This window comes from Dromaius novaehollandiae, chromosome 3, assembly GCF_036370855.1.
Source record: "Dromaius novaehollandiae isolate bDroNov1 chromosome 3, bDroNov1.hap1, whole genome shotgun sequence".
Lineage (NCBI taxonomy): Eukaryota > Metazoa > Chordata > Aves > Casuariiformes > Dromaiidae > Dromaius > Dromaius novaehollandiae.
The window spans coordinates 104,449,568-104,477,100 of record NC_088100.1 but is presented as its reverse complement, the minus strand read 5'-3'; the positions used below and the strand labels follow the sequence as shown (position 1 = coordinate 104,477,100).

At 36.2% G+C, this 27,533-nt stretch overlaps 1 protein-coding gene across 4 annotated transcripts in view; it reads right to left on the bottom strand.

Moving 5' to 3' along the window:
* Positions 1–27,533, bottom strand: part of KCNK2 (potassium two pore domain channel subfamily K member 2) — a 112,694-nt gene that overhangs the window by 35,136 nt on the left and 50,025 nt on the right. For all 4 annotated transcript variants that reach the window (XM_026102351.2, XM_026102352.2, XM_064509684.1 and 1 more), the window contains one exon: positions 26,270–26,387. In XM_026102351.2, the coding sequence (XP_025958136.1) occupies positions 26,270–26,387 (118 nt within the window). The remainder of the gene's footprint in view (positions 1–26,269; positions 26,388–27,533) is intronic.

The window sequence follows — 27,533 nt, the reverse complement described above, 5'->3', positions numbered from 1 at the left end:
ACACTGATCCTCTTTCCCTTTCTCAGCTCTGTCCTACACACCAAAATGTGATATGCTTCCGTGCTCCTGTGTCATATACATACATATTTACAAATACTTCAGGTTTTATATGGCCTTGGTTAGTATAGCATAAGGGCATTTTCAGTTTTCCATGTGCTTATCCTCCCAGCATTGCTCAGCAGCTAGAAAACTCCTATCACCCCTTTTTACAAATGGGTAACTGAGGTACAGGAAGGAAAGTCCAAAATTCCCCATTGCACTTCAGCTCTTAACTCACACTGAATCTAGGGTGAGGACCATGCAGTTAGATTATAACTCCCCTTAACTACTGAAATTTTGTCATTTAAATTCCTTGGAGAACCTTAGCCAAACTTGTCCAAGGCCCAATTGAAATTGCTAGTAAATACTTGTATCAATGAACTCTTTCTGTCAGGGCACATACAATGCACATATGTATGCACATATATTCAGGTATACAGAGCAAGAGAATTTAAAGGCTGAATAAGGAAGAAGACTACTTGTAAATCTGAATACTTGAATGAACCAAATAGGAGTACCCTTGCAGTAGAGCACAGGATATTTCTGTGTTACATATATGTATAAATCCTATCACACCTGCACATACAAGGCATTTTTACAGCCATTTTCATGATTTTTACAGCCATTGTTCATAAGCTGTTGCCTATGGAGATTGTTACGGGCAGCCTTTTACAAGTTAATTCTTCACGTTTACAAAAGTGAAAGTACAGCTAGAAAAAATTAAATACTTCTCCATACACACCACTGATGAAATTGCTGGAGGGACCCTGCTGAAGGAAGTGCCCTGTACAATAACAGGGAGGTCAGGATACCTCTGTTTTAAACTGTGGTCTGTCATGAAACAGTTTGAAAAATCTGTCTTATGAAAGTTGGGCATAATTTCCTTACTAGTCACTGAGGCTTCTAGAAGCCAGGGAATTCTTCTAATAGCAGTATTATATAACATCATCTTTCCTAAAACTATTAACTGAAGTTCATTGCGGAACACAGCTCTGCCTTCGGTATGATATGGATTCCAGCCTACAAAATCCTGACTGTTGTTAGCACTGCTCCACAATTCAGTGTCAGAACAATGCCAATACATTATTCTGAAGGTTACGATGCTCTGGCTTAAGCCTGAAAAAAGGCATTTTATAATAAAGCTTTTCATTGCCAAAAGGTACAACTTTCTCCTATTCTACTTTTGAACTACAAGTGGAAACAGATTAATATTAATAAAAGTGTATAGTATTCAAGAACTGACAAAACAGAGGTCTGATCTGCTTTCAGTGGTTTCTTTTCATGTGTTCTGTGGGAGCAGTAATCAAATCAAGACAACTTTTAAAAAGAACAGGATATAAATATTCATAGAAAGCAAATTTCCTTTGAGTCAAAGTGCTACGCTGGAGAGGTGAAGGAGTATTTTAAGGAAAACGTCTCAGTATGGGTCCAGAAGCCGCTGCAGTATTCAGTAACTCACATTCAGTTGCCAAGGCAATTTCTGAAGGAGCTGGGTAATAATTGTTAAAAGCCTTTTAAAAGTTTAAGCATCAATTCAGACAGCTCTGCCTCCTGGTACAGGTTCTTCATTCCACTCAGCTGACACTTTGCCCAGTGAACAATAACTACTTCCATCAGTAGTTGAGACTTTGTCCCTTTTCCAGTTATTTCTTTTCTGCTGATTTTGCTATTATAAGTTAGATTTGTTTTCGCTCTAATTCTAGTGGAATGGAATTAGCTCCAAAACCCCCAAACACTCACCATTTTTTTTCCTTAACTAAGATGGGTACATGGGAATAATGTACTTGGCTAACACTGCTAGTAAAAAACAAATGTACTTTAAAGAAAAAAGTTAATAGTTCAGAATACGATGAAACTTTTACTACCTATATATTCTTATCAAGTTTGAACATATCAAATACAACAAAATGGCACTCATTCTGCAAAGTCATTAACAATCTTAGCATATAGATAAAATACATTGACACAGATGGCCCATGGAAAAACAAAAATTGAGTTTTAGACTTACTGACAAAAACAACACACGGACATAAGTAAATTTTTGACACTGCAACTTTAATATAGATTTGAAATAGTTTGTTTCTAGAGTTTCTGGGGTTTTCTTTTCTTTAATGCCTTTCTTTTTTGTTCCTTATAAAGGCACAGATTCATTTGGGTCACTGTTTACAAATAAAGAAGTTTTTAGTGCCAGCTAAACAAAGCTCTTGCTGACCTCTCTGTTCGAAGTACAAAATAATATGCCTGCTTTCCAGCTAAGTTAAGCTACACCCAGCCTGTACATGTTTCTGTCTTCCTTACAAACAAACGTGGCGATAATGTTAGTAAATTAAGGACTTTGGCAGACTTACAGCAATAAATGAGAAATGCACAGGTAAAATACTTGGTCTCCACCACTTGCCCTTTCTCTCTAGCAGGATGACCATTCGCAGAGGTGAGAACACCCAGTTCCTTCCATGAAATACGTCCTTGGCCATCACAGTTTCCAGCTTGGATATTCCATAAACTGGTTCTAATTTCAGTGAAGTCACATTCAAGACACAAACCAAAAATCACATAATGCCAAAAATCAGCATACTCTCAGCTCAGCTCCTCTTAAGCTGGTACAACTGGCCAAAACGAATGCAAATACCCTGACTTACTAGGTAAAGTTATGTCTTTCTCTGTAGCTTCAAACAACTTCAGACACCCTATTTCACTGTTACAGAACTTTCACCAGTTCAGTGTCCAGCAGTGAAAATACTTTGCCTCATCTTTTTTCCTGAACTGAAATAAAACAGTTTGTCCTATTTTTTTTTTTTTTTGCTTATAAACCACACATACATAACGCATATACCCAGATAATTTGCCCAGAATCAGAGGTAACCAAAGAAATTCTGAGGGACGGCGAGCAGGCTGGGGAGATGGGAGGTGAGAAACCAGTAGGAAAGAGACCCTCAAATACTGCATATATATATCCAACTACAGAATTCCTTAATTTTAGTAAGGCAGGTAGGAAGGAGAGTATTTCAAGAGAATATCTATGTATTTATATATGCGTATATAAAGCAGGTTATTTTTCATATAATGTCAATTAGTTGATTGTTTTATTATTCAAAAACGTCTCCTAAATTAGCTAGCGCTAACACATATCTGAATATTAACAAACACTATTTCCTTGAAGGAGTTAAGGTTAGAAACAACTACCAAATTTCTAAAAGAAAAGGTTCTAAGGATTTTTAAAAGGATTTTAAAAAGACAAAGGAGAGAAATTTTTGTCAATGAGACTCACCATCAAATATCTGGAAGGGTGAGGTCAATCACCTCTTTTTCATTTTTAATTTTTTTGCAGGTACAAGCAATCTTTACAATTAAGACTAATATTGGAATCTTAAACAGGGAAAAAATAGTCCACCATGCATAAATAACTTCTACTGACTTCATAATCTGGCTTCTAGCAACTGATGTGTTGTATCCCTGATTCAACAAAGCAAATAAGTATATGCCTAACTTCAAATGTTTAAATTCATCTATATTCAGCAAGTATTTGAGTACCTGAAAACATATGCACATTGTTAATATATACACCTGCAAAGATGGAAAAACACATACAAATTTTGCCAAATAAAATTCTAAATAGATTTTCTATTGATTTTCAAGTGTTGTGATGTAACAGAAATCAATCCTGGAAATCATGCTGTCAGAAGTTCTCCTATTTCCCAGAACTTCACACTGTTTGTCAGAAACATCTTCTGTTACAATGGTCTTATCTAAGCAAGCGAACAGAGTGCAATTAAAGGACTGCAAATATATTTAAAATCCTTCACAGGAGCAATAATTAATTTTCTGCTTCCCTAGATTGCAACTTTTAGTGGCTTAAAACTATGGAGACATATGGGTTTTATCTCTGCAGGAGTTTAGCTCCAAGTGAAGTCAGTGCAGTCTGACCGCCGTACTGCTCACCAGCTTTCTACAGCAGTGGTGGTCAATCAATACAGCTGCTTGTTTTCATTCAAACCCCTTGGTAAACTGAGCATCCGAGTTCACAATGGAGATGCCCACTTAATTCTTTGGCAAAAGACAGAAGTCTAAAGATGGGATATTTGGGAAGGAATAAATTTCTTAGAGGTTTGTGCTTCTAACCTGAAGTTCCTAATAGAAGTGTAATTGAATATCAAATTGTCACCCTGTGCATGATGAAAGCCAAGTAAGAAGATTAGTGTCCCACAGTACAATATAAACTCCCAAGTTCGTGTTTTTAGTGTGCTAAAATAGTTTGGTTTTACATGCCATGTTGCTTTTGAAAAAGGCCAATATGATTTACAGCGGACACAAATTTCAGCAAGTAAAAAAAAATGAGAATAGGCATTTCTTCTACAACACTTCACTTTTAAATACATAGTTTGTGATTTTTCTTGAACAAAATAGGGAGAATCTTTCCAAAAACTCATCGAACCTGCACATGAAAAAACGCAAAATGGGACAGAATATTTCATGAGACAGAGAACAAGTCTTTCAGTTAAAGGACTTAAATTTCTGTACTCCTGCATGTGAGTTCACAGAAGGAAAAATAAATAAAATGAATATGCATACAAAATGAACCATATGTAAGAATGTTTTTCAAACATTATTTCACCTCTTCTCCTACCCTGAGCTTGAACATGAAGAGCTAGTTAGTGTAAAGCAATCCATCTGACTCCATAAACATAGCTCTGTCAGTAAACCTTGAAAAGGCAGCTTCTCCCTTTTCATCAAAAGCATATCTCTTTGAACAGAAAGACAAGGAAAACCATTTCCTGAAGAAAATGATATTGTGTTTCTCCTGTAAAACATTAAAGCATACAGAGATATGGACAGCAAGGTAGTTATGCAATCTAAGGACCACAAATCTTAATGACTTTTAAATGGCACTATTCTAAGTATCAGAACAAGACATCTATATTGCTTTCTTTTCACTCAGTTTCAACAAGGTAATTAGAAGAGCTAGTTTTTATCCAAATATATAAACAAAATACCATTTCTCCTATTTAATTCATATGGAAGTATCATGGAAAAGATTACTACTCGTAAGGCATTTCCTAACTCCAGCCTTTTTTGCTTACAGGATCCGATTTTCTCTAGCGGCCAGAATGGAACCTAACTGGGACCAAAACTAGGAAAACAGTGAACATTTTTAAGACACCCACCCATAAAATCTGAATTCATTTGTTGACACTGTAATTGTTGGATGGCACTGGACACCATTCATTCAAGAGGACACCACAAAGCTCTGGTTATAACATAACTAATTTTGTAGCAAGTAATTAAGCTATTGCAAATTAAAGTCTAAAGATTTTTATCTTGGTTTTAACCACAGCTTCCTTTCTGGGGCCAGAAATACATGTAAGACCAATCTGTGTCAGTTTGGTAACTCAGTTTCATTTGTAGATACAAAAATGGAAAATGATTAGTTTGTTGCCATTTTGTTTTTTCAGCATAGCTTTGTGACTTTTGGTAGAAAAAGAACCATTAGATGAAGTCGTCTTTTTTTTTTTTTTTCCTCCAAACACACAAACAGACCATGAATAGATGAAAGCTAAATTATCATATGCCTATTCATATTCCCAAAGACTCAGTGGGATTCATTAGTGTAAGTCTTTTGATTCCCTTCTTTAAGTGATCATGTATGACTTACATTTATCACCCGGCATTCTAAATTTTTCCACACCAAAAAAACCTTTAAAACACTCAGCTAGCTAATAATACACTAACGAAATCTCTACTGAATCCCAGGTGTTTAAGTTGAAGTCAAAAGAACTGAAGCATATGGTAATATTTTTCCCTGAATTGGGCCACAAATTAGCTGTGTCTGTAGCCCAACATACATTAGTTTCATTCAAAAGGATAAAACTCTGGGACCTATTGGCTTTCCCTACTATAGTTCCTGACATCAATATAAAGAAGTACCTTAGCATTCAGAGCATAATATAAAACACATTCTTCTGTGCAAGCCATCATGCAAAAAATAGAAACACCCCATTATAGAAAGAATTATAAATGAATGAACAGCAATAACAGTTCTCCCAGATGGAACTGTGGCATTTTAGATTACTTCTTTGGTAGCTAGATACTACAGTGATACATACATTAAAATGCATTAAAATGGTAAATATTCAGACTAGAATTTTTTTCCAAATATTTCTATGTAAATTTAACTTATACTCAGCTCTAAAGCCGTATGTTCAGAATGGTCAAAATAGATAAGAAAAACAGAACAGAAATAAATCTGTTGGAAAAAAAAAAAAAATCAGTGAAATGCCTATGGATGAAACTTGCTCTCAGAAGAAATACCACTCCCAAATGCACCCTTCTAATAGCATAAAATACTTGCATAAGCAAGCATAGATGAAAGCAGAAAAGTAAAGTTGAATGATCCCATGCTACTTTTAATTGGAATAGCCATTATGAAAATAAGCAGTCTTAGGAATCACATGAAGTTAGTTTCAGAAAACAGAGAATACACAGAGATTCTACATAACAGTAACCTATTGCTTCCACGTATTTTATTCCCTTCATGCAACATACACACATAAAAAATGATTCAGGTACAACACATGTGCCTTCCCTTCCTGTTACTCACTTTAAGAAAACTGCCCCAGACACCAGCTCATACTAAATCAAAGTGCTCCAGAAATACATTAGCAGTTATTTTTATGTATGCATATTGGTATATGTATTTAGGTAAGGAAGGAGAGTCTTTCCATAAAGATACTAAGACTAAGGTTCAAACACTTCAAACATGAACATCACAATAATTTTTCTCAGATAATCTCAAAGGTAAATTATTTTTCTGGAGATAACTATACTTTTCAGATATGTGAATTGATATATAAATAAAGTTAGGACCATTTTAGCTACACATTTAACAAATTAGATCAATTCATAAGATAACTGAATAGGTAATGCCCCTCCCAATTCTCCTAGCACACAGCATACTGTGAACTGCAAATAATGGCACTGAATGTTACAGAGTAGAATAGCTGCTTCTACACATCACAATTCTTTCCCAGTACTTCTTTAAAAAAAATCTACTGCATATGACTAAGGCCACATGATGCTACCTCTTCCATCTTGAACAACAGCCTACAGATGCTCATTTTCATATATCAGAAGATTTTTGAAGAAGTGAATTATAAATCTGATGTCTGCAGTGGAGGAATACAATCTGTGCTTAACAGATGCTGGCATGGAGTTTTTTAGTGCAACCTCTATCTTCAGTCAAAACCCACATTGTGTGCCTCAGCTGTGTCACACAACCCCGTACTCAAACTCTTAGAAAACGCTGTGAAGCTCTAATAAACTTTTAGTACAAGGCCCATCTTCCCTACAGCAACTGTCCATCATTTTGATGACCTGTGAATCTAGAAACTACCATACAAACTGAACACTCAGTCGAATGGTTTACTCCAGAAAATACAGGAAGCTAACCAGTTCCACATAAAAATGTCCTCAAAACCAGAAATTTTGTCCAGTGTGTCCTCTTTGCACACTACAGCATTTAGCCAACAAGAATGAAGAGAAATGAGATTGCTCATCAGGGCATTTTAGAGTATTTTAGGATGCAGGCCTACTTGTAACTATGGTGGAAGACTAGGTTAGAGAAAATAGGCAAGTAGAAAAGAGTGAAGAAATTCTAAACCAAGTTTTTAGAATTGGACCAAAACAAAACTGAACATTTCTCAAAGTAACTAATACTTCTCTTTTACCACCTCCCTCATTTTACCCCCTACTGCTCTCAAGCTGATTTGCAGACATACTCCTTGCAGAATTATTGCCATACCTTTGCATTGCTTAGCATATGTTTTACATATGACAGATCTGATTTCTCAGAGCTGGTCAGCTCTTTTTGAATGAAATATAAATCTCTGCATAAGCAAAAAATTGTAAACATATGTTTACTTGTCAGGAGGTGGGAACAGTACGGGAATATTGAAAAGTACAGCCACATACTGCTTGTAGAGATGCCAACATACATATATATTTAAATGACCGTGATGCAAATACATATGTGTAAACATATGTTCATATCCACACATACATTTGTTATTTGTGCATTTAGAGAATAAAAGAAACTTATGGTATACAGTTTTTCTTATACAACTCTTTCCAGCACATGAATGAGTCATGATATTGTAGCAAAATATCAAGAAGTCTTCGCATCCTCACATACAACAAGGCTTATCCTTCTGGAGGTTTTTCTCTGCTTCAATTCAGTTCTTTTAACCTCTGCTAGCTCTGAGCAAGGTCAGGTAAGTTATGGGAACACTGTGGCTGCCCTACACCATCACTACCAGAATGAGCAAGAGAAAATCCCTGAAACCTACCAGTGCAGAAGCACCTTAGTAGATTGGGCTCTGAAACCTGCCTGCACTGTTAGCTGGCATACTATATAGAGCACTCAAACAGCAGCACTGAGATCGGAACTCCACATCTGTGCACTATGGCAAGTCATCAGTTTTGAGCAGTGATTTAGCAAAAAGTGCCCAGAATATGAGTGCGGGTGGCAACTGAGCCACTGGTGGAAATACATAATAGCTAACTGTTGGACTCGCATGCTTTAAGGAGTTTGAATGCCTGTAAGTCAATAAAAGCATACAATTTCTGTGAAAAATAGAAATTTGACATGTAAATGAAAAGATGAGGAGTGGCAAAGAGGACTAGAGCAGTATCAAGATAGATATTAGACTCTGATGAGTCCGAGAGAAAACTACAATGGTACTGGCATAAAGAAATATCAAAGACTTTGTAGCCAAGTAACCTAGAAATTAGGTAGTTTCAGGAAAACTGTCTTTAAACTGGACCCTGGTGGCATTCACCACCAGGTGAATTTAAAAAATTAAAAGGAAAAAAAATTACAGATTTTTTCCAATGTATTTAAGTTCATGTGTTTTAATATTATCAAAGAGTGCCTCACATGGAACATAGAATGTAATCAGTATGAAAAGACTGTAGAAGCATATGCTACTACCACAGAAAGAAAACTGAAAGTGGAAAAAGTTGGGGTTAGACCTCATTGGACTGGCAAATACTGAATCCATTAGTAACACCAGGCACATCTTGTCCTCTGACCCTCAAAATTCCTGATTTTTCCCAGGTGTTCTCCAAGGTCCTGACATTCAAAGAATTTCCTCATGTTCTTGAAGTGAGGCATCTGCATAGATATTTGTAGGCTCAGGACCAAACATTTTAACTACACCACATTTCATACATGCATTATTTTTAAACATTCATGGATGGATAAATTGCATCTAACTACTGTATAGATTTAATAGTGTATTGGTACATATAATAGCATTAGACAACACAGCTATTGTATCAAGTCTATTTTGTCTGTCATATTCTGATTTTAATTTCATTTGAAATTTCTTTGTGCTTTAGTATTTAGACATAATGATAATGCCATATGATACATATTATATATGTCATATTTGCTACCAGTGGTTCACAACTGGACTAACCAATATTGATGGCTTTTGTTATGATTTATTTGACAATCTTGGTAAGGAAAACATTGATACCTCTGTCCTTATTTGCTTAAGGGACAAAGTGCCAAGTCAGCCTTCTAATTGTCATTTATATTTACTATATACCCCAAGGACAGAAAAAAATTGTAATCTGGAACCACTTCAAGTAGCAAGTTTTCCAATAGACTCACCCAGGACAATTTCATGAGATTCAAAAAAAGATGTTGAATGAACTACAAGTAACCACTGCACAATGAATACCACATACCTATAAAAACAATGCATTTAAAATAAATCAGATTTGCTAATTTATTTTCTTCCTTTTTTTTCTTTTTCTCTTAGTAACTCAGTCCTTAGCACAGAGCTCAGCCCTGCACACCACGTGCAGGATACTTGAACCTGGCCCAATATCAGCAGAACTAAATAATTTTAAAATGCTTCATGACAAAAAGACAACAGCTTCAAATGGCATCACATGCTGTCTCAAAGACCCTTCCTCATTCAGATTCAGGCTGCAGCTTTCCCTGTCAAAGTGCTTTATTAGTTTTGTGGTTATTTTTCCAAGTGAGTTCAGAGAGGGGCAAATGGAGAGAAAAGCAAGAAAAGCATGTGTAGATGAAACTGAGATGAAAAAGTTGTAAGAAAAAGACGAGGAGAAAAGGAGAGAAAGTGCTGGAGCAAACAGCCAGCTAGCAAAGGATGAAGAACGTCCTTTAGACTTCTGGACAGCCCAGAGGAACATCCCAGATTTGATCCTTGTGGTAGATATCCCCTCCCCGCAACTTCTCCCAAAGGCTACAAGCCAGGAAGAGGTATAACACATCCCTAGAGTTGGAATATACGCTAACCATTCTGTGTCCAGTGGTCTCTCAGTAAAGCATTCACTATCCTAGCTGGTTCTTCAGCTTCTCCTACCATGTTTTTGGTGTTCGTTAATAAGCAGATTCCTGTGGGAGCATTTTCATGGAGCAGGAGGATTGCAGTTGAACTTTCCCATTCTGTCTCTGCGTGACTACTTAGCAACATGCTGCTCTCACAAGCATCTGGTAATCTTTCACATCTTCCAACAGCCTTTATTTCTCTATCCCATCATTAGAGATAGGTGCTTTAGTAGATCAGAGGAATTTATCTTTTGCGAAATCCTGAACTTTCTGGAAGCATATGAGGATGAGAATGAAGAAGTTCTTTCTTTACATGCAACATATGAACCATCTTACAATTGCAGGTGTGGATGACCAATGGCAAGCTGTCATAACAGACGTATTGCTCTTCTAAACCACATTGCAGTATGTAGCCTCAAAGGTGCATACCTTCACGGCATGCAAAGGTGCGTGCTAACTGGTACATACATCCTGGCATGCAGGGAACTCACACATGCCCTAAGTGGGCAGGCTATGTTAATCATGGATAACATTATATGTACATATCTATATACACATACACATCAAATATACAGTTGACAAAGCACCACAGTGTAAAGCTACCCACTTAAAAACTATAGGTCAGCTACTGCTGAAGTCAAATACAAAACTTCTTGATGCCCATGAGATGAATAATCATCCTGCCCCCAGTCTCTGTTTCATTACTAGTTATCAGAGAGGGCCCTCAGGTTCCTTTCTCTGCTCTCTGCCTCTATTCCCTATCCTGGCTGCAGAGCACAGGATAGCCTGTCAGAGTCTCTAATGTGGAAGCTGATGTAATACAAAATATTTTCTACATTGATAAATAATTTTAACTGCTTTGTTACCTTTCATGAATTATACCTCTAAATTTATTCTAAACCTTCTTCTAAAACTTCTTGTTTTCAGCACAATGTGGGAAGAATGATTATTTCTAATCAATCTCTCTATAAGTTACTACTCACAGAGAAATATTGGAGAACCACAACTACTGAGGTGTTCTAAATATCAGACATGAAACATGGTGAAAAAAAATGAGTAGCACAGATGGGTGTTTACATTTCCACTGTCAGTGCTGTGCTTGATATTTGTAAGATCATTCAGCAGCAGATCATTATGGAAATCTCATTTTAAAAATTAAGTGAGAACAATAAACATTTTAAAAGGACCACTACAAGAGCAGGGACATAAGTCTCTGATCATCTGCAACATGGTTCAAACATTTCATAGAAAGGCATAATAATAGTGCTGCTATAGTCAAGATTGTGCAAGAATATAAGCAGGGTGAGACAGAGTGAGATAATATCATTTATTAGAGCACGATATAGTTAGAAAAACAATAGTATTTTCGGTACTCGAGGCCTTCCTCAACTGTACCCCAAAAGCTCAGTTGTTCTTCCAACTGTTAGAGTTGCTTTAGTAAAAGATGCTGCCTCTCCCTTCAAATCTTGCCTCCTTTTACAAAAAAAAAAAAAGTAATCACCCTTTATTGAATTCTATTCGTTATAGTCATTTTTTCTCCATCATAAAATGCTGTGGTTTTATCTCTATGCAATAAGACTTACTCATAAAAGAACAAATCCCTAGAATGCAGATAACACATACCAAGCCTTTTAACAGATCACCAAGAAATACTGTTAGCAATATTTCCTCAAACTGTTACTGACTACCCCTTCACACAACCACTCTCTGGTATATGAACTGCCTTCACTAGAACAATCTTAGAATTGAATTTAAACAAATTTAAATTCAAATTTAACTGAATTTAAGAATTACTTAGTTTCTTTCCTCTCCACATCTGCTTCTCTTTCCCTGTTGTTGCTCTTTATCAATAAGTGTGTTGGTTTTTTTAACTCTGTAAAGCTCTTTAATGGACAGGGTAGAGTACTTGTCATACCACATTACCTTGTAGGTTCAAGTTCAGTACCACTGGGGGCAATTGCCAGGGCTGGTTACCTGAAAGAATGGCAGGACATGACATAATGTGCTTCTCTTATTGTGCCATTTATATTTAAAGGAACTATACTCCTGCCTGCTCTTTGCATCATTATTTTTAATGAAACCAAAAGGTTGAACTCACAATTTTAAATTATCATTTCTGGTATAAACTCTAAAACATCAAGTTCCAAGACTAGTTATCTGCCATCTGCAGCTCCTGCAAATTCACCCTTCAAAATAGAGCATGATCTCTGCAACACACTTTGTTCTTTGGTACTAAAGAAATCAACTGCGCAAAGTCCCAGACAAATTGATACTGGAGGCTTGTGCATGACAATTCAGTTTTCTTTCACTCTCCCACTGAAGCAGTCCCTGAGACCACTTGTTGCTCCCACAAATATGTGAATGTAAACAAAGAAATATTGGTATCTTGCCCCATATACTAATCTGAATTGATTTAGTAGAAGGATACAGAATTTTTTTTCCTCTTTCTGCCAGTCCTACAGAAACCACTCTATTGGTAATACTACAGCTTCAGAGACACTTATAAGTCTATCTATTTAACAAGAGATCTAGCAGTGAAATCTTTAATCCTTACATTTCAGTGTCTTAATTCATATCTAAACCTGTGTTGAGATTGATATCCTACTAGTTCCAACTGCTCAGTTATAGAGTGTGTGCATTTCTGACTCATTTCTTCTCCACTTATGGCTGCAGAACCATGCTGGCTACTCTTCCTTTCACCCAATCATAGAAAAACCACAGATTCAATATTGCAAAACAAAAGCACAGAACAAGATTACAGAATAATGAATCCTCCAAATCTTCACTGACCTATAGTGGATAAAAGTGATTACAAGTTTAGTTGAACATTAAATCTGTATTTCATATTTGTATGTAGACATAGAAATTCTGAACAATTTAACAGCAATGACTAATTAGCAGTGGAAAGTTGAGAGTAGAGAGGGAGCAATTATTTTGCATATGGTCCTTGCAAGGGCAGATTCAAAAGCTATTTACTAAGAACAATATATTAATAAGACTGTCATGAGTCATTACTGATTTATAGATCTCTCTTCATGCAGATGATCTACAAAGCATCTCACAGCAAAATAAGGTATTTCAGTCAAATGTAAAACTAAATTACATTTTTATGTAGCCTAAGAAAACATCACTTCAGGGCTCAGTTGAAGCTCAATAAATCCCATAATGAGACACAAAAAATTAAAAATTATTCAGTCTTGATGGTCTATAATGGAACAGTGAATCAGATAATGGACTCTTGTTCTGGTAAGCACATTTATCTCTGACCAGCACTTAACCAGACAGTAGACAGACATATGGTCAGAGGACTTCTCCTTTCTCAGGCTTTTACAGTCTGACATGTGGAGCAGTGTTTCCAGCTCCTAGTATACCTCTTTTCACATGCACCATTCTTTCTGTATCAGGGAAAGAATAGAGCAAGCCAGAGAGCAGAAGTTTTTCTCCACCAAGAGCACTTCCATGGCTCTGGGTCCACTAACACTGCCAGAATTCTAGCAAATGTAGTCTCCTGTGTACCCATTCTTCCAAGCAGCTCCCCTGGTTCTTCACCAAGAGCCCAAATGCTGATTTTTGCAAATAATCCGTGGTTTTCTGATTAGAGCAAAGTTTATCAAATTGTAGTGCAATAAAAGCATAAATTAAAACCTCCAGGTCAGCTTCAAGGGAAGAAAAGTCATAACCCAGCAGTGATGCACTGGTGACACCGAATGCATTCCAGCAAATTGATGCCCAAATCTACAACTACACTCAGACTGCCAGGTCAAACAGATATGACTTTAGAGTGGGTACCAACATGTAATCAAAGATCATTTTAAGCTATTAAAATTACAGAAGTTATTTTCCATAGGAATACCTCAAATATCATGGAAGTGTTATCTATTTAAAAGGCAAAGTTGTAATGGCTCTAATAGCCTCTACCATTACTATATATTATTTATTTAAATAAAATATTAAAGTGAAATAAAATGATCAACCATTACATTGAAAATCACATTTCAGTCTTCCTGAAAATTAGGGTTTTTTTAATTAATATTCAAATATCGCATAAAATTTACACTACATAAATTAGAAGAAGCATTAATCCTTAATGTCTGGGAAATCTGATGTAGGAATTATTTCCTGGTTCCGCACTAGGAAATAAAAGTTAGCAATTTTAGCTATATATTGCAAAATATTTCCTTAATGTATCATCAGTTAAAGTGAACAATACAGACACTTGGGATACTTGATCATGTTGTTACCTTTACGACCCAAAATGCTTGCTTCAAAGAATTTGTGATCTAAATAAGACAGACAAGAGAACACAGCAGCAAAATGAGCACAGCACTGGATAGCAAGCATCATGCTGATCCCACATCATTTGCTGTGATGCATCACACAGCAAAAAGACTCAAAGGCCTGTAAACTGAGGTCATCTATCCATGCTTTTTCTGTTAAGTATTTGTGCCATACTACCCAGAAAGTTCAGGTGAGCTGAGCAAGTCATTAATAATATACAGCCCAATGGATGTAATTTAAGAACGGAAGTCTGCAAAAAACTACACGTTGACCAAGAGCTCTCACTATGACTAATCCTAGAGCTGAAGGGAAAAAAAAGCAACTAAAATAGTCTGATTTTGGACAAGAAGAAACAGCAAGTGTAGGTAAGAGGAGGGTATTTCCTTTCTATCCAGTCTCTTAAGATGATGAGGAGTTTTTATGGATTAACAAAATACTAGAATATAATACAAAGGATCCAGTCCTGCAAGTATTTATCTTTACCAAAAGAAAACCTTTTGGAACTAAAGTCATACAACTAATATCAGGGACAGAAAAGAGTTTATTTGCTAGCTCCACAAGTGGCAAACATTGTCAAGCCATTCTTGAGAAGTATTTAGTTCAGATTATATACCCAGATAAATAAGGTGAGAAGGAAAACCTAGAAAGCAGGAGTTGATGACAGCAATTACCCAAGTTAAAGCTGGGGTCTGGCTATCAGAGATGAGAACGGGTTCCATGTGGTTACAATTCCAGTCACCTTTGTGACATTCTTGGAGATAAGAACCACCTCCGATGTTTTCCAACAGTATCATCCTTAACCAGATATAGTCTTAATATTGGTTACTAGAATTTAAATATACATTTAAACTGAGAATCTCACTAAAGCATCTCAAACAGAAAAGAATAGCAAGTTCTGTGGAATGAAAAAAATGCAGTTACATTCAAAGCAGGGGGAAAAAAATAATAACCAAAGGAAAAAATTCAGCCTTAGTGGATTTCCTACAATATTTTAATTCTCAGAATTGGAATGCTTTTTATTGCTCTGACTGCTTGATACTTCTTGCTTATTCATCTAAATACTAAAGTAATACTTACATATCCACTGTATGTGAGCATACTGAATTACACTGATTTCAGGTGGAATGACTGACTTTGAGTAAGGATCACTGCAGGTGACAGATCTAACTGGGTCCATGATTACCCATCATATTCTTGTCTGCCAAGTGAGGCTTGCATTTACAGTTTGTATGGTTGCCATGAAACATTTACAGTAAAGATGCCCATATGAAGTAATGTCTTTTCTTCAGTTCTCCAGGCCCTGGTTACTAGAACAGCAAAAAAACATCAGAATTCCACACAAGTGCTGCAAAAGGGAGAGAAGCACATCTCTAGTGAAGTCCCAACAGTAACACTACTTGGAGATTTGTCCCCACACAGAGCCTTAATAAAAGCAAAAAACAAATGCTAATCTTAGCACTATCGAAAGAGTATTTCTAACTACCTCTCTTAAAAAAATTCAATCTGAGACTGCCTTAGCAAGAATAGGATGACTTTCAGAGAGTAAAATAGCTAGAAGGAAAAAGATGTTATTTTTCATCCTCCTCCTGTGCTACCCCAGGCTAAAATTTTAACTAATAGTACTCAATACAAGAATACTTAGAGAAAAAGAGCAACTCATCATATACAGTTTTACAGGCTGTTTTACTATCCCATGTATTTATTTTTAGCTGCTGCATAGCAGGCACTTGTCTTTCCTACAGCTTACATTACTTTTTTCCCATGCACACACCTGGAAAGGCATCTAACTCTTCATTGGTCAAATTCGAAATGACCAGAAAAGGGCAGATAACACAAATAAAAGATTTTTCTGTGCTACCACCTAAGCTTTGTGTTCCATTAGTCCTTTTTACCACCAACCACCAATTCACAAGTGTCTCTTGCAAATGTCTCCTTTTCTCCCAAATGAAAAACTGAAGTCAACACAATACCCAACAGTCAGGTACACTTTGGTACCCAACAATTTCACTAGCATTAGCAGTCTGCCTCAGTTTTTAACATTTTTTACTGTCTTTACTTGAAGCATTGCATATGCAGATTATCTTCATTTTACTGTAGAAATAAACTTTTCTACTGCAAAATCTGGATTTCTATCCCACACTGAGATCTGAACAAATCAAGCCTTCAACTATCTAGACCTTAGCTTACTATCAGACCAACTGACGCAGAACTTGCAAAAAGGATGATACTAGAGGGAGAGATTTTCCAAAGCACCAGAGGATTCAATACAGCAAAAGACTCACTGAGAAAAGTTAATGGATTTTGTTAATTTCCCCTTTGCCTTTATTTCTACCCAACTTCCCTTTTGATTTTTCAGTTGTTTTTTTAATGGGACCAAGCTGCTGGCAATAATGAGAAAACTATAAAATAGAAAGAGCTCTCAGCATATAAAAAAGAAACACTTTTATAAAATGCTAATGTACTATAGTGATACTTTAATGCTATTTTATTTCATAATGCTCGTGGCACAACACATCAGATCTACTACTACCAGCAGATGATTTTTCTTCAAGAAATCTTTAAGCCCTTCTAGGCTGTCAATCCGACTTACTCCTCATATTCTTTGCAAAAACTGTAGTTATCTTTTAAATATCATTGAAATAGAATCCATCAGCTTAAGTAGTACTACTTCACATCAGGTTGCATAAGCTTGACACTTTTGATGCTGTATGTGTCTTCTAAACAGCAACTGAAAAGCATTTTGTAACTTCACAGAACTAAGTTTTGTCCTGTGCTTCCCCAGCCATACCACTAAAATAAAAAATAACAGAAAATAGGTATTCTTTGTACTGTTTTAGGCATTAAAGAGGTTGCCACATGTCATGGAGACATGCAGGGAAACTGAACTTGCATTTTCACATGTCATGGAGACATGCAGGGAAACTGAACTTGCATTTTAGTATCATGTTGACCTAAATAAAGCAGCCTCAAGCCTGAGATAATCCTCACCTCCAAATGAGCAACAAATTGACAAAATACACATTAGAATTATACCCTTATTTATTGTCCAGTTCCTTACACATCTTTTTAAACATTTCTGTGATGCAGGTACCTTCCCAACCTAGACACAGCCTAAGAATCTCCTCCTACCTTTGTGATCCATTTGGCAAGGACACTAGTGTAAAGCTGGCTCACGACTTAGGTGATAGCTATTAGGGATGTTACAGCCAGCTTACAAACAAACACCGGAGTGAAGGAGGAGCTGGGACCTGGACCCACTGGACCTTTTCTTCAGCAGGTCCTAGATCTCCAGTTCAGTACCACGTTGGACAATCCAGACCCAGCTGTTCCCTGTGAGCACTAGCCACTGCCCCACACATGTAGGAATTATATTAGGCAGGCTCTCATCTCATAAAACCATATGCCATCAGCCAGATCTCACCAGACCTGTCAAATTGCTCAGTAAGAGATTTGCAGTTTCCCAGAACCTAGGACTGGTGCTAAAGGCATCCAAACAAGGGCCTTACTGTCAAAGGTGATCAGTAGGCAGGAACTGCAGCTGAGACAGCTTCATTTTCAGAACAGGTTACTGCCCAAGACACTGATGTTATTTCGTTAGCTTCTAAAAAGTCTGGCTTTGATTAGCGCTGCCATTCTCTTTTTAAAAGCTGGTCCTCCTTAGCAGCTCAACTAAACAGTAAGTGCAAACAGCTGTGAATAAAGCAGCACAGGATGGTAAACAGTTTAACATGGTCAGAGGGGAACTCACCAGTAGATCATCCTGGGGGAGACAGATACTGTGTACAGGTGCTTTTGTTTTGACCTCTAAACCCTACCCTCAAAAAGTGACTCAGAGGCTCCAATTTTGTTATTTACCTACTAGAAATAAAGCACAAAACATTTGCTTTTTTTCTGAATGTTCTTTGAGATCCAAAATCCTTTGCCTCTGTTTGTTTCCAGGATTTGAGATTCTCATGGTTAGTTGCACCACTCCTGATGCAATTACTAATATAAACAAAAAGGGAAGCAGGAAATAATTTCACTCATACAAGCTTTCTGCAAACAATGTAACTATATTCAGCAGCTCTTTCCAGTAGCCTTTCCTTTGTTGATATAAACAAGTTCTTGCAACTTGGAAATTAAACTGGACATGACAAGGAGGCTCAGAAACTCTAGAGTGATTAGCTGGTGGCAAGAAATCTAAATAAAGAAAACAAAATCCAGTTCCATTAGCACACTAGCATTAACAGAGTAAGCTGTGAAAATTTCAATGCTCATTTGCAGTGTAAATTGGAGAATGTGTCACAATTGACAAACTGACATTTTTCACTCCACAGCAAGACTTCTGCAGAACTGTGCTAAGCATAGTCTGTTGTTTAGGAAATTATGGAAGGCGCGGAAGAATGATGGAAAGCTGCATACCTAGTTATTAGTTTTAACACAACTTTTTGCTAATTCTGAGGAAGAAAAAAGATTAAAAAGTCAGAATGTGCAAGCACACCGAAGTGCAGAAATGGTCTGTCTTCCTCCTCCTCCCTTTTCAAGGCCCAATAATCAATAAACACCACACCAACATAACACTATCGGAGTTGCCTAGAAGAAAGTTTATCATTTAAAATAAAAGTATATTTTAAAAAACCCGATTTTTAATGAAACCACATCAATGTTGAAAAACATTCCAGTAGGCTGGAAAAATATTCCAGAACATAAACATATTTGGAAACTCAGTTTTACAAGAAATGTAAATACTTAATATTGCTCTGAATCAGGACTAAAAGAACCAAAACGTGTGAAAAAGATCAGTGCAAAAAAAGATACGAACAGTGATATGAAATGTCATTGATGCCACCACCTTCCCTAAAGAGGCAACATCCCTTTATACCAAAGTTTCCTTTCCAGAATACAGAATTCATCAGGTCAACAGGAGTTCATTTGTACATTCACACTACTATGAGGCTACATGACCTTTTCATGGCTTTTCTAATAGAGCTAACAATTTAAAGTTAAAACATCACCTGAAATAGCTCAAGTGCTTGTAGCATACAAGTGCTTGCACTTTACCAGATGCTTGCATATCAAAAAGGGGTTGGTGGAAAAATTAGCATGCATCTGCGTAATTAAAGCTGTGAGCTGTGCATTACCACATAAACTCACAAGTGGCTTGACTTTGGGCAGCACAAGGAATCTTGCACTTCTCAACTTTCAGAGAAACCTTAACCTTAAGTATTCTGGGCATGTCCTGGGAAAACCTGGCCCTGTTCTTCTCTTAGTCCCAGTCTTTTTGGTCAGAGAGGCTCAATTTCTTATCTCTGATTTGCCTATTCGATTCACGTTTTTTCTGATATGCAAGCTCTCATTCCCTGTATCTGAACTCTTCATCTGGTATCGTTTCCTTTCAGCTTTTCACCATGGTCCTTCCTCCAGCAGACCACGGTTCCAGGCTCCCTACCTGCCAGCAGTCTCATCCCAATCTATTACTTCTGAAGCTTGAATAATCCAATACTTGTTTCCTCAGCATTCAAGTCAGATAAGCCTTCTTTCATATTGCCTGAACAAATAGAGGAAAAAATAGAGGGCAATATACTCTCAGCTCACTGTTCCTGGGAGAAGTAATTACAGAGGAAATCTTGCTTAGTCTCTGCTGTCCTGGGAGAGAACATACTCAGTACAGATGTAATATTTGAAGAATTTAGTTGCCAAACCCTAACAGGTCTCCACAGAGCATGAGTGAACCCCTATTTGTCAATTGCTAATAACTGGGTCAAATTCAGACACTTTTTTAAAGGAGCAATAAAAAGCAAAGGAGAAAAACTAAAATGGAAAAAAGAGAGACTAAAAAGCTATTTTAACTCTCCTGTCTTCTGTAAGAACTGCAGTGTGGAGATGGGAAGGTAAGCATAACACTAACCTAGAGGAAAGACTGAATTCTGAAGAGATCTTAGTTTGTTTTTTTATTAAAGAAAATAGTTCTTTCTGTTGACATTTTATCAGATGAGATATACATATTTAAAAACATAACACATTTTGAGGGATGATATGAAATCACTGTAAGACAAACAGGAGGTTTTTGTGGAGTCCTCTACAAAGTAAGAGATGGAAGGACCATTTCCACCTCATTACCTAGTGATCCTATTAATGTGTCTCTCACTACCACATTTTCACAAATCTTAACTCTTAGCCACACTGTCTCTGCAGTGCTCTGCAGCTGGCCTTACCAACTGGTTATCTTCAGCCTTCCCCCAGATATACCCATATGGGAAGCTATAGGATATCTGGATACATACACCCAAGCTGTTAGTGGAGGACATGATCCATGACTCTGCCTTAATGATACCTTATCTGTTGCTTTGGAAAGGAAACCGAGGAAGATTATTTTGAGTTGAGCAGCCCTTGGAAAAACAGGTCCTCAAAAGCCATGTCTTCCAATATCCACCATGTAGCCAATACTGTTTAAGCAACAGGCCCATGCAGATTTCAGTGCCAATTTGATGGTAAAAATAACATATCAGAATATTCTTGAGCCAAATATATTTTAAGTTATTTATTTTTAGGAGATTTTCATCAACCCCTTCCTCAGCCACCTGTGCATTTTCTTGCTTTTCTCTCCTCCATTTCAAAAATACAAACTACAGAAATCCCAGCATTTATATTCAGGTAGGCAAATTGTAGTAATCTTTTGAAATGAATTTTTTATGTTCATCCTTAGCTGCTTCCACTTTCATATTCACCCTTGAATGCTTCTACACCTAACAAAGGTACATTGCCTTCCAGAGCATTTTTTGCTCCACAGTGGTCCATGGACCCTTTGGTGTACATGGGTTACTCCTACAGAAACCACAAAAGGTGATTAACAAATAAAATCTAAACGCCTAAGTTCTCAGCATAGGAGTCCCTACCTCCCCTGCAAAATTTTAGTGACCTGCTAATTGAAAAAGGTTAAAAACAGTATTCTAGATAAAATGAACGTCTTCTTTTGTTGGGGGAAAGTTTTGGGGAAAACTCGAGGATGAAAAGTTGAATTTTTTAAGAAGGTCGTTACTGTTTCTCTTTTACGGAAAATTATGTGAAGAAGCACAAGAAAAGCTGAGCCAAACTCTGTTATTTTGTGGCACAAAAAGATACAAGAAAAAGAAAACAATGGTATCACAAGTTTGTGAAACCTCTTACTTATCTGAGCTAAGGAAACAAACTTTTTAACATCATTTGTAATCTTTTATCTTTATAATGATTATCTGACATAATAGGTAAAACATTTGGTTATCTACAATACTTATCCTTTTATAACAGCAAACATATATTTTGTGCATTCTAGTTATCAACACATTATTCTGTTACTTCATAATTCAGAAATGCAGTGAAATTGTTCCAAAAGGGACAGATTTGGACAGATTTAGCAGCAGGATTTTATTATTGAGTCAAATGAGTAAGCAATGTAATAAGACTTTAAAATGTCCTGACTTCACAAGAAAAGCCTGGGTTCAGGCAGTGGGAAAAGGGCAGAAAAGTATTCCTCATAGTGAAATTGCATTTAAACCTATATGTGCCATTGTTAAATATTATTTCTACTATATGTCTAATTGTGATGCTTGAAAAAGCCACTGTGGCTGTTGTAACAGCAGAAATAATACAGCTGTTATTGAGAGGAAGACCTACAGGAATCTAGTGGAGGCTTTCATGACACTATTTCTGACATATTTACGTGCTGAGACAGCAGTCATTTAGCAAAAAGATCACTAAGTTGAAGGTCTACCTTTTTTTTTCATTTTTCTGCATGCAAGCTCAAGCTTGGAGCAAGAGAGGTCTCCTTTCGTACCCTCTTGCCAATAGGAAATTTTCCCAAGACCTAGAATATAAGCTGCTGGGGGCAGGGAGGCGTGGGTTGTGGCTATCTGCCCACTTCTGAGTTAAACTTCTTATTGAAGAAATGACCTCAAGGATAAAAACATATGTGGAGAGGCAATAATGAAACTTCAGAATAAAAAGAGATGAAAGAAGGATTATTTTCCTCTTCCTCAGCACCATCTCCAGCTTTATGATTGAGTTTCCATTTTTTCCCGCTTTCCTTCCAAACTTCTCAGTCCTCTTTTTAATTTTCTTTCGGCATGTGGTCTTGGAATAGAGCTAACTGAAAAATGGCATTGTCAGGTAGAAAAAAGAAGATCCTTTGTGTTTTGCAGCCTCCACAGTACTGCAACAATATTTATTATAAGCAATTTCAGTACTTCCAGCTTCCTCTCTTATGCCTTTTCCCTCTTAGGGATTATCTGGAACTGTGTTCTAGAAACATATCCACAGATGAGAACACCTAAACAAGCCAAATCCATAACTGTCAAGGTCCCTTGAACCAAGTTTTATTTTGTCGTACAATAATAAAGGCAAAGCAAAAGACAATCCACTCAGACATAACAAAAAAAGCTACAAAGGATCTTTTCTAAACAGAATCTTGTGAAATTTTTTTACCCTGATCTCTCAACTAAATCCACTTCTTAGGAAAGATCTAACAACAGTATGACAGACTATGTTCTGTTAAAACAGAATTTATTAATTTTATAATACCTATCATTTATTGTCTAACATCAAGGATTGTAAGAGATTAAAAAAATTGTTACATAAATGCCAAATCATGCTTTCTTTAGTGTTACCTTTGCTTGGTAACTGGCTTCTACTCGATAAATCTGCATGTCCCCATCGGACAGCCTTTCATCAGCCTACATGAGGTCAAGTATAATAACAAAGTTGTCAGTAAAAGTAGAGATGGTTCTTGACTACAGCCAATAGCTACAAAAATACATGATCAGTATTTTTCACTAAAGTGCTTATGGTTATTGCAATAAAAAGATGACATTGTAAAAAAATAACTTTTTGCTTAGGCAAATACTAATTGCTATCTTTATTACTCCCTCTCACTAGGGACCAAATATTTCTGGGATGCAAGATAATCCATGGGCTTTTTCAGAAGAAGTTCAAGTGGTACTATCATTAAAGAAAGGTTTGGGAAACACTATCCATAGACAAACTACTGGTTCCAATTGAATTCCTTGGATTCTGAGATATCACCAGGAGTGTAGGGTAAAAGACACAGTAAAATTATACTAATAAGAGGTTTGGAAAGATAGAGAATCTGCTGCAACACTGGAAAACTATCATTTTCTGTAAATGGCAATAATTCTGTTTTCCTCTATTCAAGGACTTCTTTGAGGTAGATAGTCTCAAGGACAAAATATTTATAAATTTTATTCATATTTATAAAACTTCCATAAAGTCATTTTTATGAATTTATAAGGTCATGTCTTGGTCCAAAGAGAATATCTGTAGTGTTTGTCTGAGACTTATGACAGCTCTCTGGAAATGCTCATAATCTGCATTTTTAGTCTCTTGACAATTTAAAATACCATGTTATTTGATAGCCATATGCCCTCAAATTGGAAGGAATGCCTTCATTATCAAAAGCTTACTCATATACGAAGAGAACGGATATTACAGTGTAGTTTCAAAACACAAAACCACTTGACGATATGTAATTATATAAAGAATAAGAGAAAACACACCCGACAGTTATGCTCATCACCATTTTCCTGGGGCAGTCACAATTCTGGTGAAAGGGTTTTCACGACAGCTCCACTTCCTGTCATATTGCAAGGAACCACCAGGAAGATGGTTTATACAAGTAAGACAATGTGAAACATATTACAGCATTAATGTACGCTGGCAGTCCTGCAGTCCTAACAAACAAAGCTCTGAACAGTAACCTGCTAGGAGTTTCCCATCAGAAAGGTTCTCTGATGAAAAACACAGTATTCCAAAGGCAAAATACTTTACGCATTTCTTTCCTCTAGATTTTCTCAGTTTTCTGTCATGAAATCTGACATAGAACTTAGAGTTGTCTAGTTTGATCTGATTCTGACTACTATAGTCTGCAGAAATGACCTGAAATGTTAATTTTCAAATATATTTCCTACTAGGTTATCTTGCCTCTCAGGAACAGTGGATCTGAGGCCTGGAGCCCTTCTTGCCTCTAGGCAGGACTCACACGTTTCACTAGAATCAGGTCGCTAACCTAAATCAGGAAACTTTTTGTTTAGAAAAGCCTTAAAGTTTTATCTAGAAATGAAATAGTGAAACAAAACATTCCACTGTTTAAAAACAATTTTTTGAATCATTTAATTCCCTGAACATTTTTCATAGCTTAACTTCTTATCCTTATTTGGAACTGACAAATGTTGAGATACAACCATTCTCTACAGGACCATGGATATTTACTTATTTTCAATAATATGCTTTGATTAAATTATTCTAAAGGGTAAGAAATAAGTAATTTAGAAACAAAACACACTGCTGCAAAAGATATTGAGCAGTTTTAATAAATACGTATCTTTAGAATAGAAGTTAAATTTATGATGTAAAGTTTAAGCTGTCAGATGAGGATAATGTAAGGCTAAGCAGCTATCCTCTCCTGGCTGTTGTTTTTGCTGGCATAATCTGATAAAAATTTACATTTTTCAATACTTGTTTTTTATTACCTTGTGGGTCTGATGGTGTGAAATCAATATTGTTACTGACTTCAGTTAGGTGAGAGTTTCACTTTTTGTTTTCACTAAACCTGTGTTTTAGTCACTCCAGATGTGAAAGAAATATTGCACAAAGACACAATATTTATAAACAGACATGTGTATACCCAAACACACAAAAATAAATATAGTACACACTACATAAAGAAAACAAAGGTGTATAAAACACTTTAACAGAACATCCCCTTCCTTAACAATAAGCATATGAATACTATATAAAGATAATAATTGTAACAGTGCTACAATTCTTTACACATTGCTCTCGTAATGTAGGTCTTACTTTTCTTCATCTGATTTCTCATTCAAACATCTTTGTGGATGCCCCTCCTACGACCTGATGAGTATTGTGTGAGTTGCACCACATCTCTGAATAGTGCTTGATCCTGCAGCCAAAGGGAAGGAACTAAAAGATCAAGTACTGCTCCTGGTTACACCTGCTCAGAGGGACTGCAGCTCTTACATGCAGACAGGATCCAGACTACTCCCAGGGCATGAGACCGTGGACAAAGCACCCAACAGCTTTGGATTTTTCTCAATGCAACAGAAGCTTGCTCAGAGTAAGCCTCCGAATGTGAATCTGCCTATCGACACAACACTTTGATTTGATTTAATTAAACTGAGCTGAATCTTTACAACGTTCTCATCTTACTCGGAATTTAGAGAAAGCAACAATGTAGAATGTGATTATATAGATTTGAAATTCTATACATCTCAGTCAAGTTTTAATGCACATGTGTTTTAAATCATGCCCTATTTAACATTCATGATTACACAGCTGACCAAATTCTTCTCATAAAATATTTCCACAGCCTCTTATAGTCACCTCACAGAAATCTACAGCAACATTTTCCTTCTATTGAAGAATTATTAATTCAGCTAGGAAACCTTAAAGACAACTATCATTTCTGTCCCTACAACTACATAATAACTCCCTACTTTAAACCAGTAGATTTGGAAGATTTACCATTAACAAATATATGCACACATTTGAAATCAAAAGAGTTTCCGCTCATAAACTATAAAAAGATAATAAGCCGTGTCCTACCTATGGTGGTAATAACAGTGCCAGCAAAGAAGAAGGAACTTCCCAAGTCCCAGTGACTGATCTGAGTAGATGTGTTTCCTAAAGGTATGATTCCTGCATTTATTGCTGCCACTACTTGCTGCAAGTTCAAAAAGATTTTTGTCAATATTCATGAAGCAATGATATAAACATACATTATACAGTAAATAGATTAAGTCACTTATTAAATTCAAGCAATAAAACAGAAAAGAAGCAGTGTTGGTCTATTCAAATTTTATCATTCAGCCAGGTTACAATTGAACCTTCAGAATATACCCTAAACACAGAGGACTACTTCAGCAAGCTGTAGAGCTGTAAACTCTAGATAACTAAGAAAAATGCAAAATCTACAAAGTCAGTAACAAACACATCTTAGTTGGATGACAAACAATTATTTTTAACATTGTAACTATTTGGTTGAGGAGAAATATGCATTAGACAAAATTTAAAATTAGAATCTCCCAAAATATCACTCACTTTAGCTCTATTGAGTTAGGCAAGCAAATGTACTTTCTAAAACACAGTCATTTCAAAATTCCAGGAAAAAATGTCCATGCATTATGTTGGATCAAATGAACCCCAATTAATTAAAACATTTTTGGAGAGCAAACAAGTCAATAATTAATGATTTACAATTACATTTATGGTCATGAAACTTTCACTATTTTAATAACAAAATTCAGAGTTAATATCAAACACATGCATATAAGTGTGCCTCTAAGTTTACAAAACTATACACTTTGTAGTTCTTGAACTCTTCAGTTCTACCAAATAAAATGAACACACAAGACATTTGTGTCATTTATATAGTCTTGAAAAATTTGGAACATTTCCTATTTCAGCTGTATCACTTACTGCAAATTACTGTCATCACAAGACTAGTCCTGTGTAGTTATCTCCATTGCACATATAAAGTATACCAGAATTTGAGTTAACTGCTGTTAGTCAAGAAAGAATATTATTTTTAAACTTGCAATAAATACTTAAAGGAATGTAAATCATAATTTCATTCTGAAACTTTAAAGCAGAACTTATTTCATAATCATAATCATTATAATGATAATTAGTGTTTAAGAAAAGAACAACAGAAGAAGCAATACCACAATGCTAAAATTAACATTTTAACTAATAGCTTTCTGCCTGGCAAAGCTGTCCAACAATGACTATGCAGATAAAGATACTCAGCAACAGGGCAGCCCAGAACGGTTTTCGGCGTGGGCAGTCTGTTTCAGAGTAATAGTGTTTC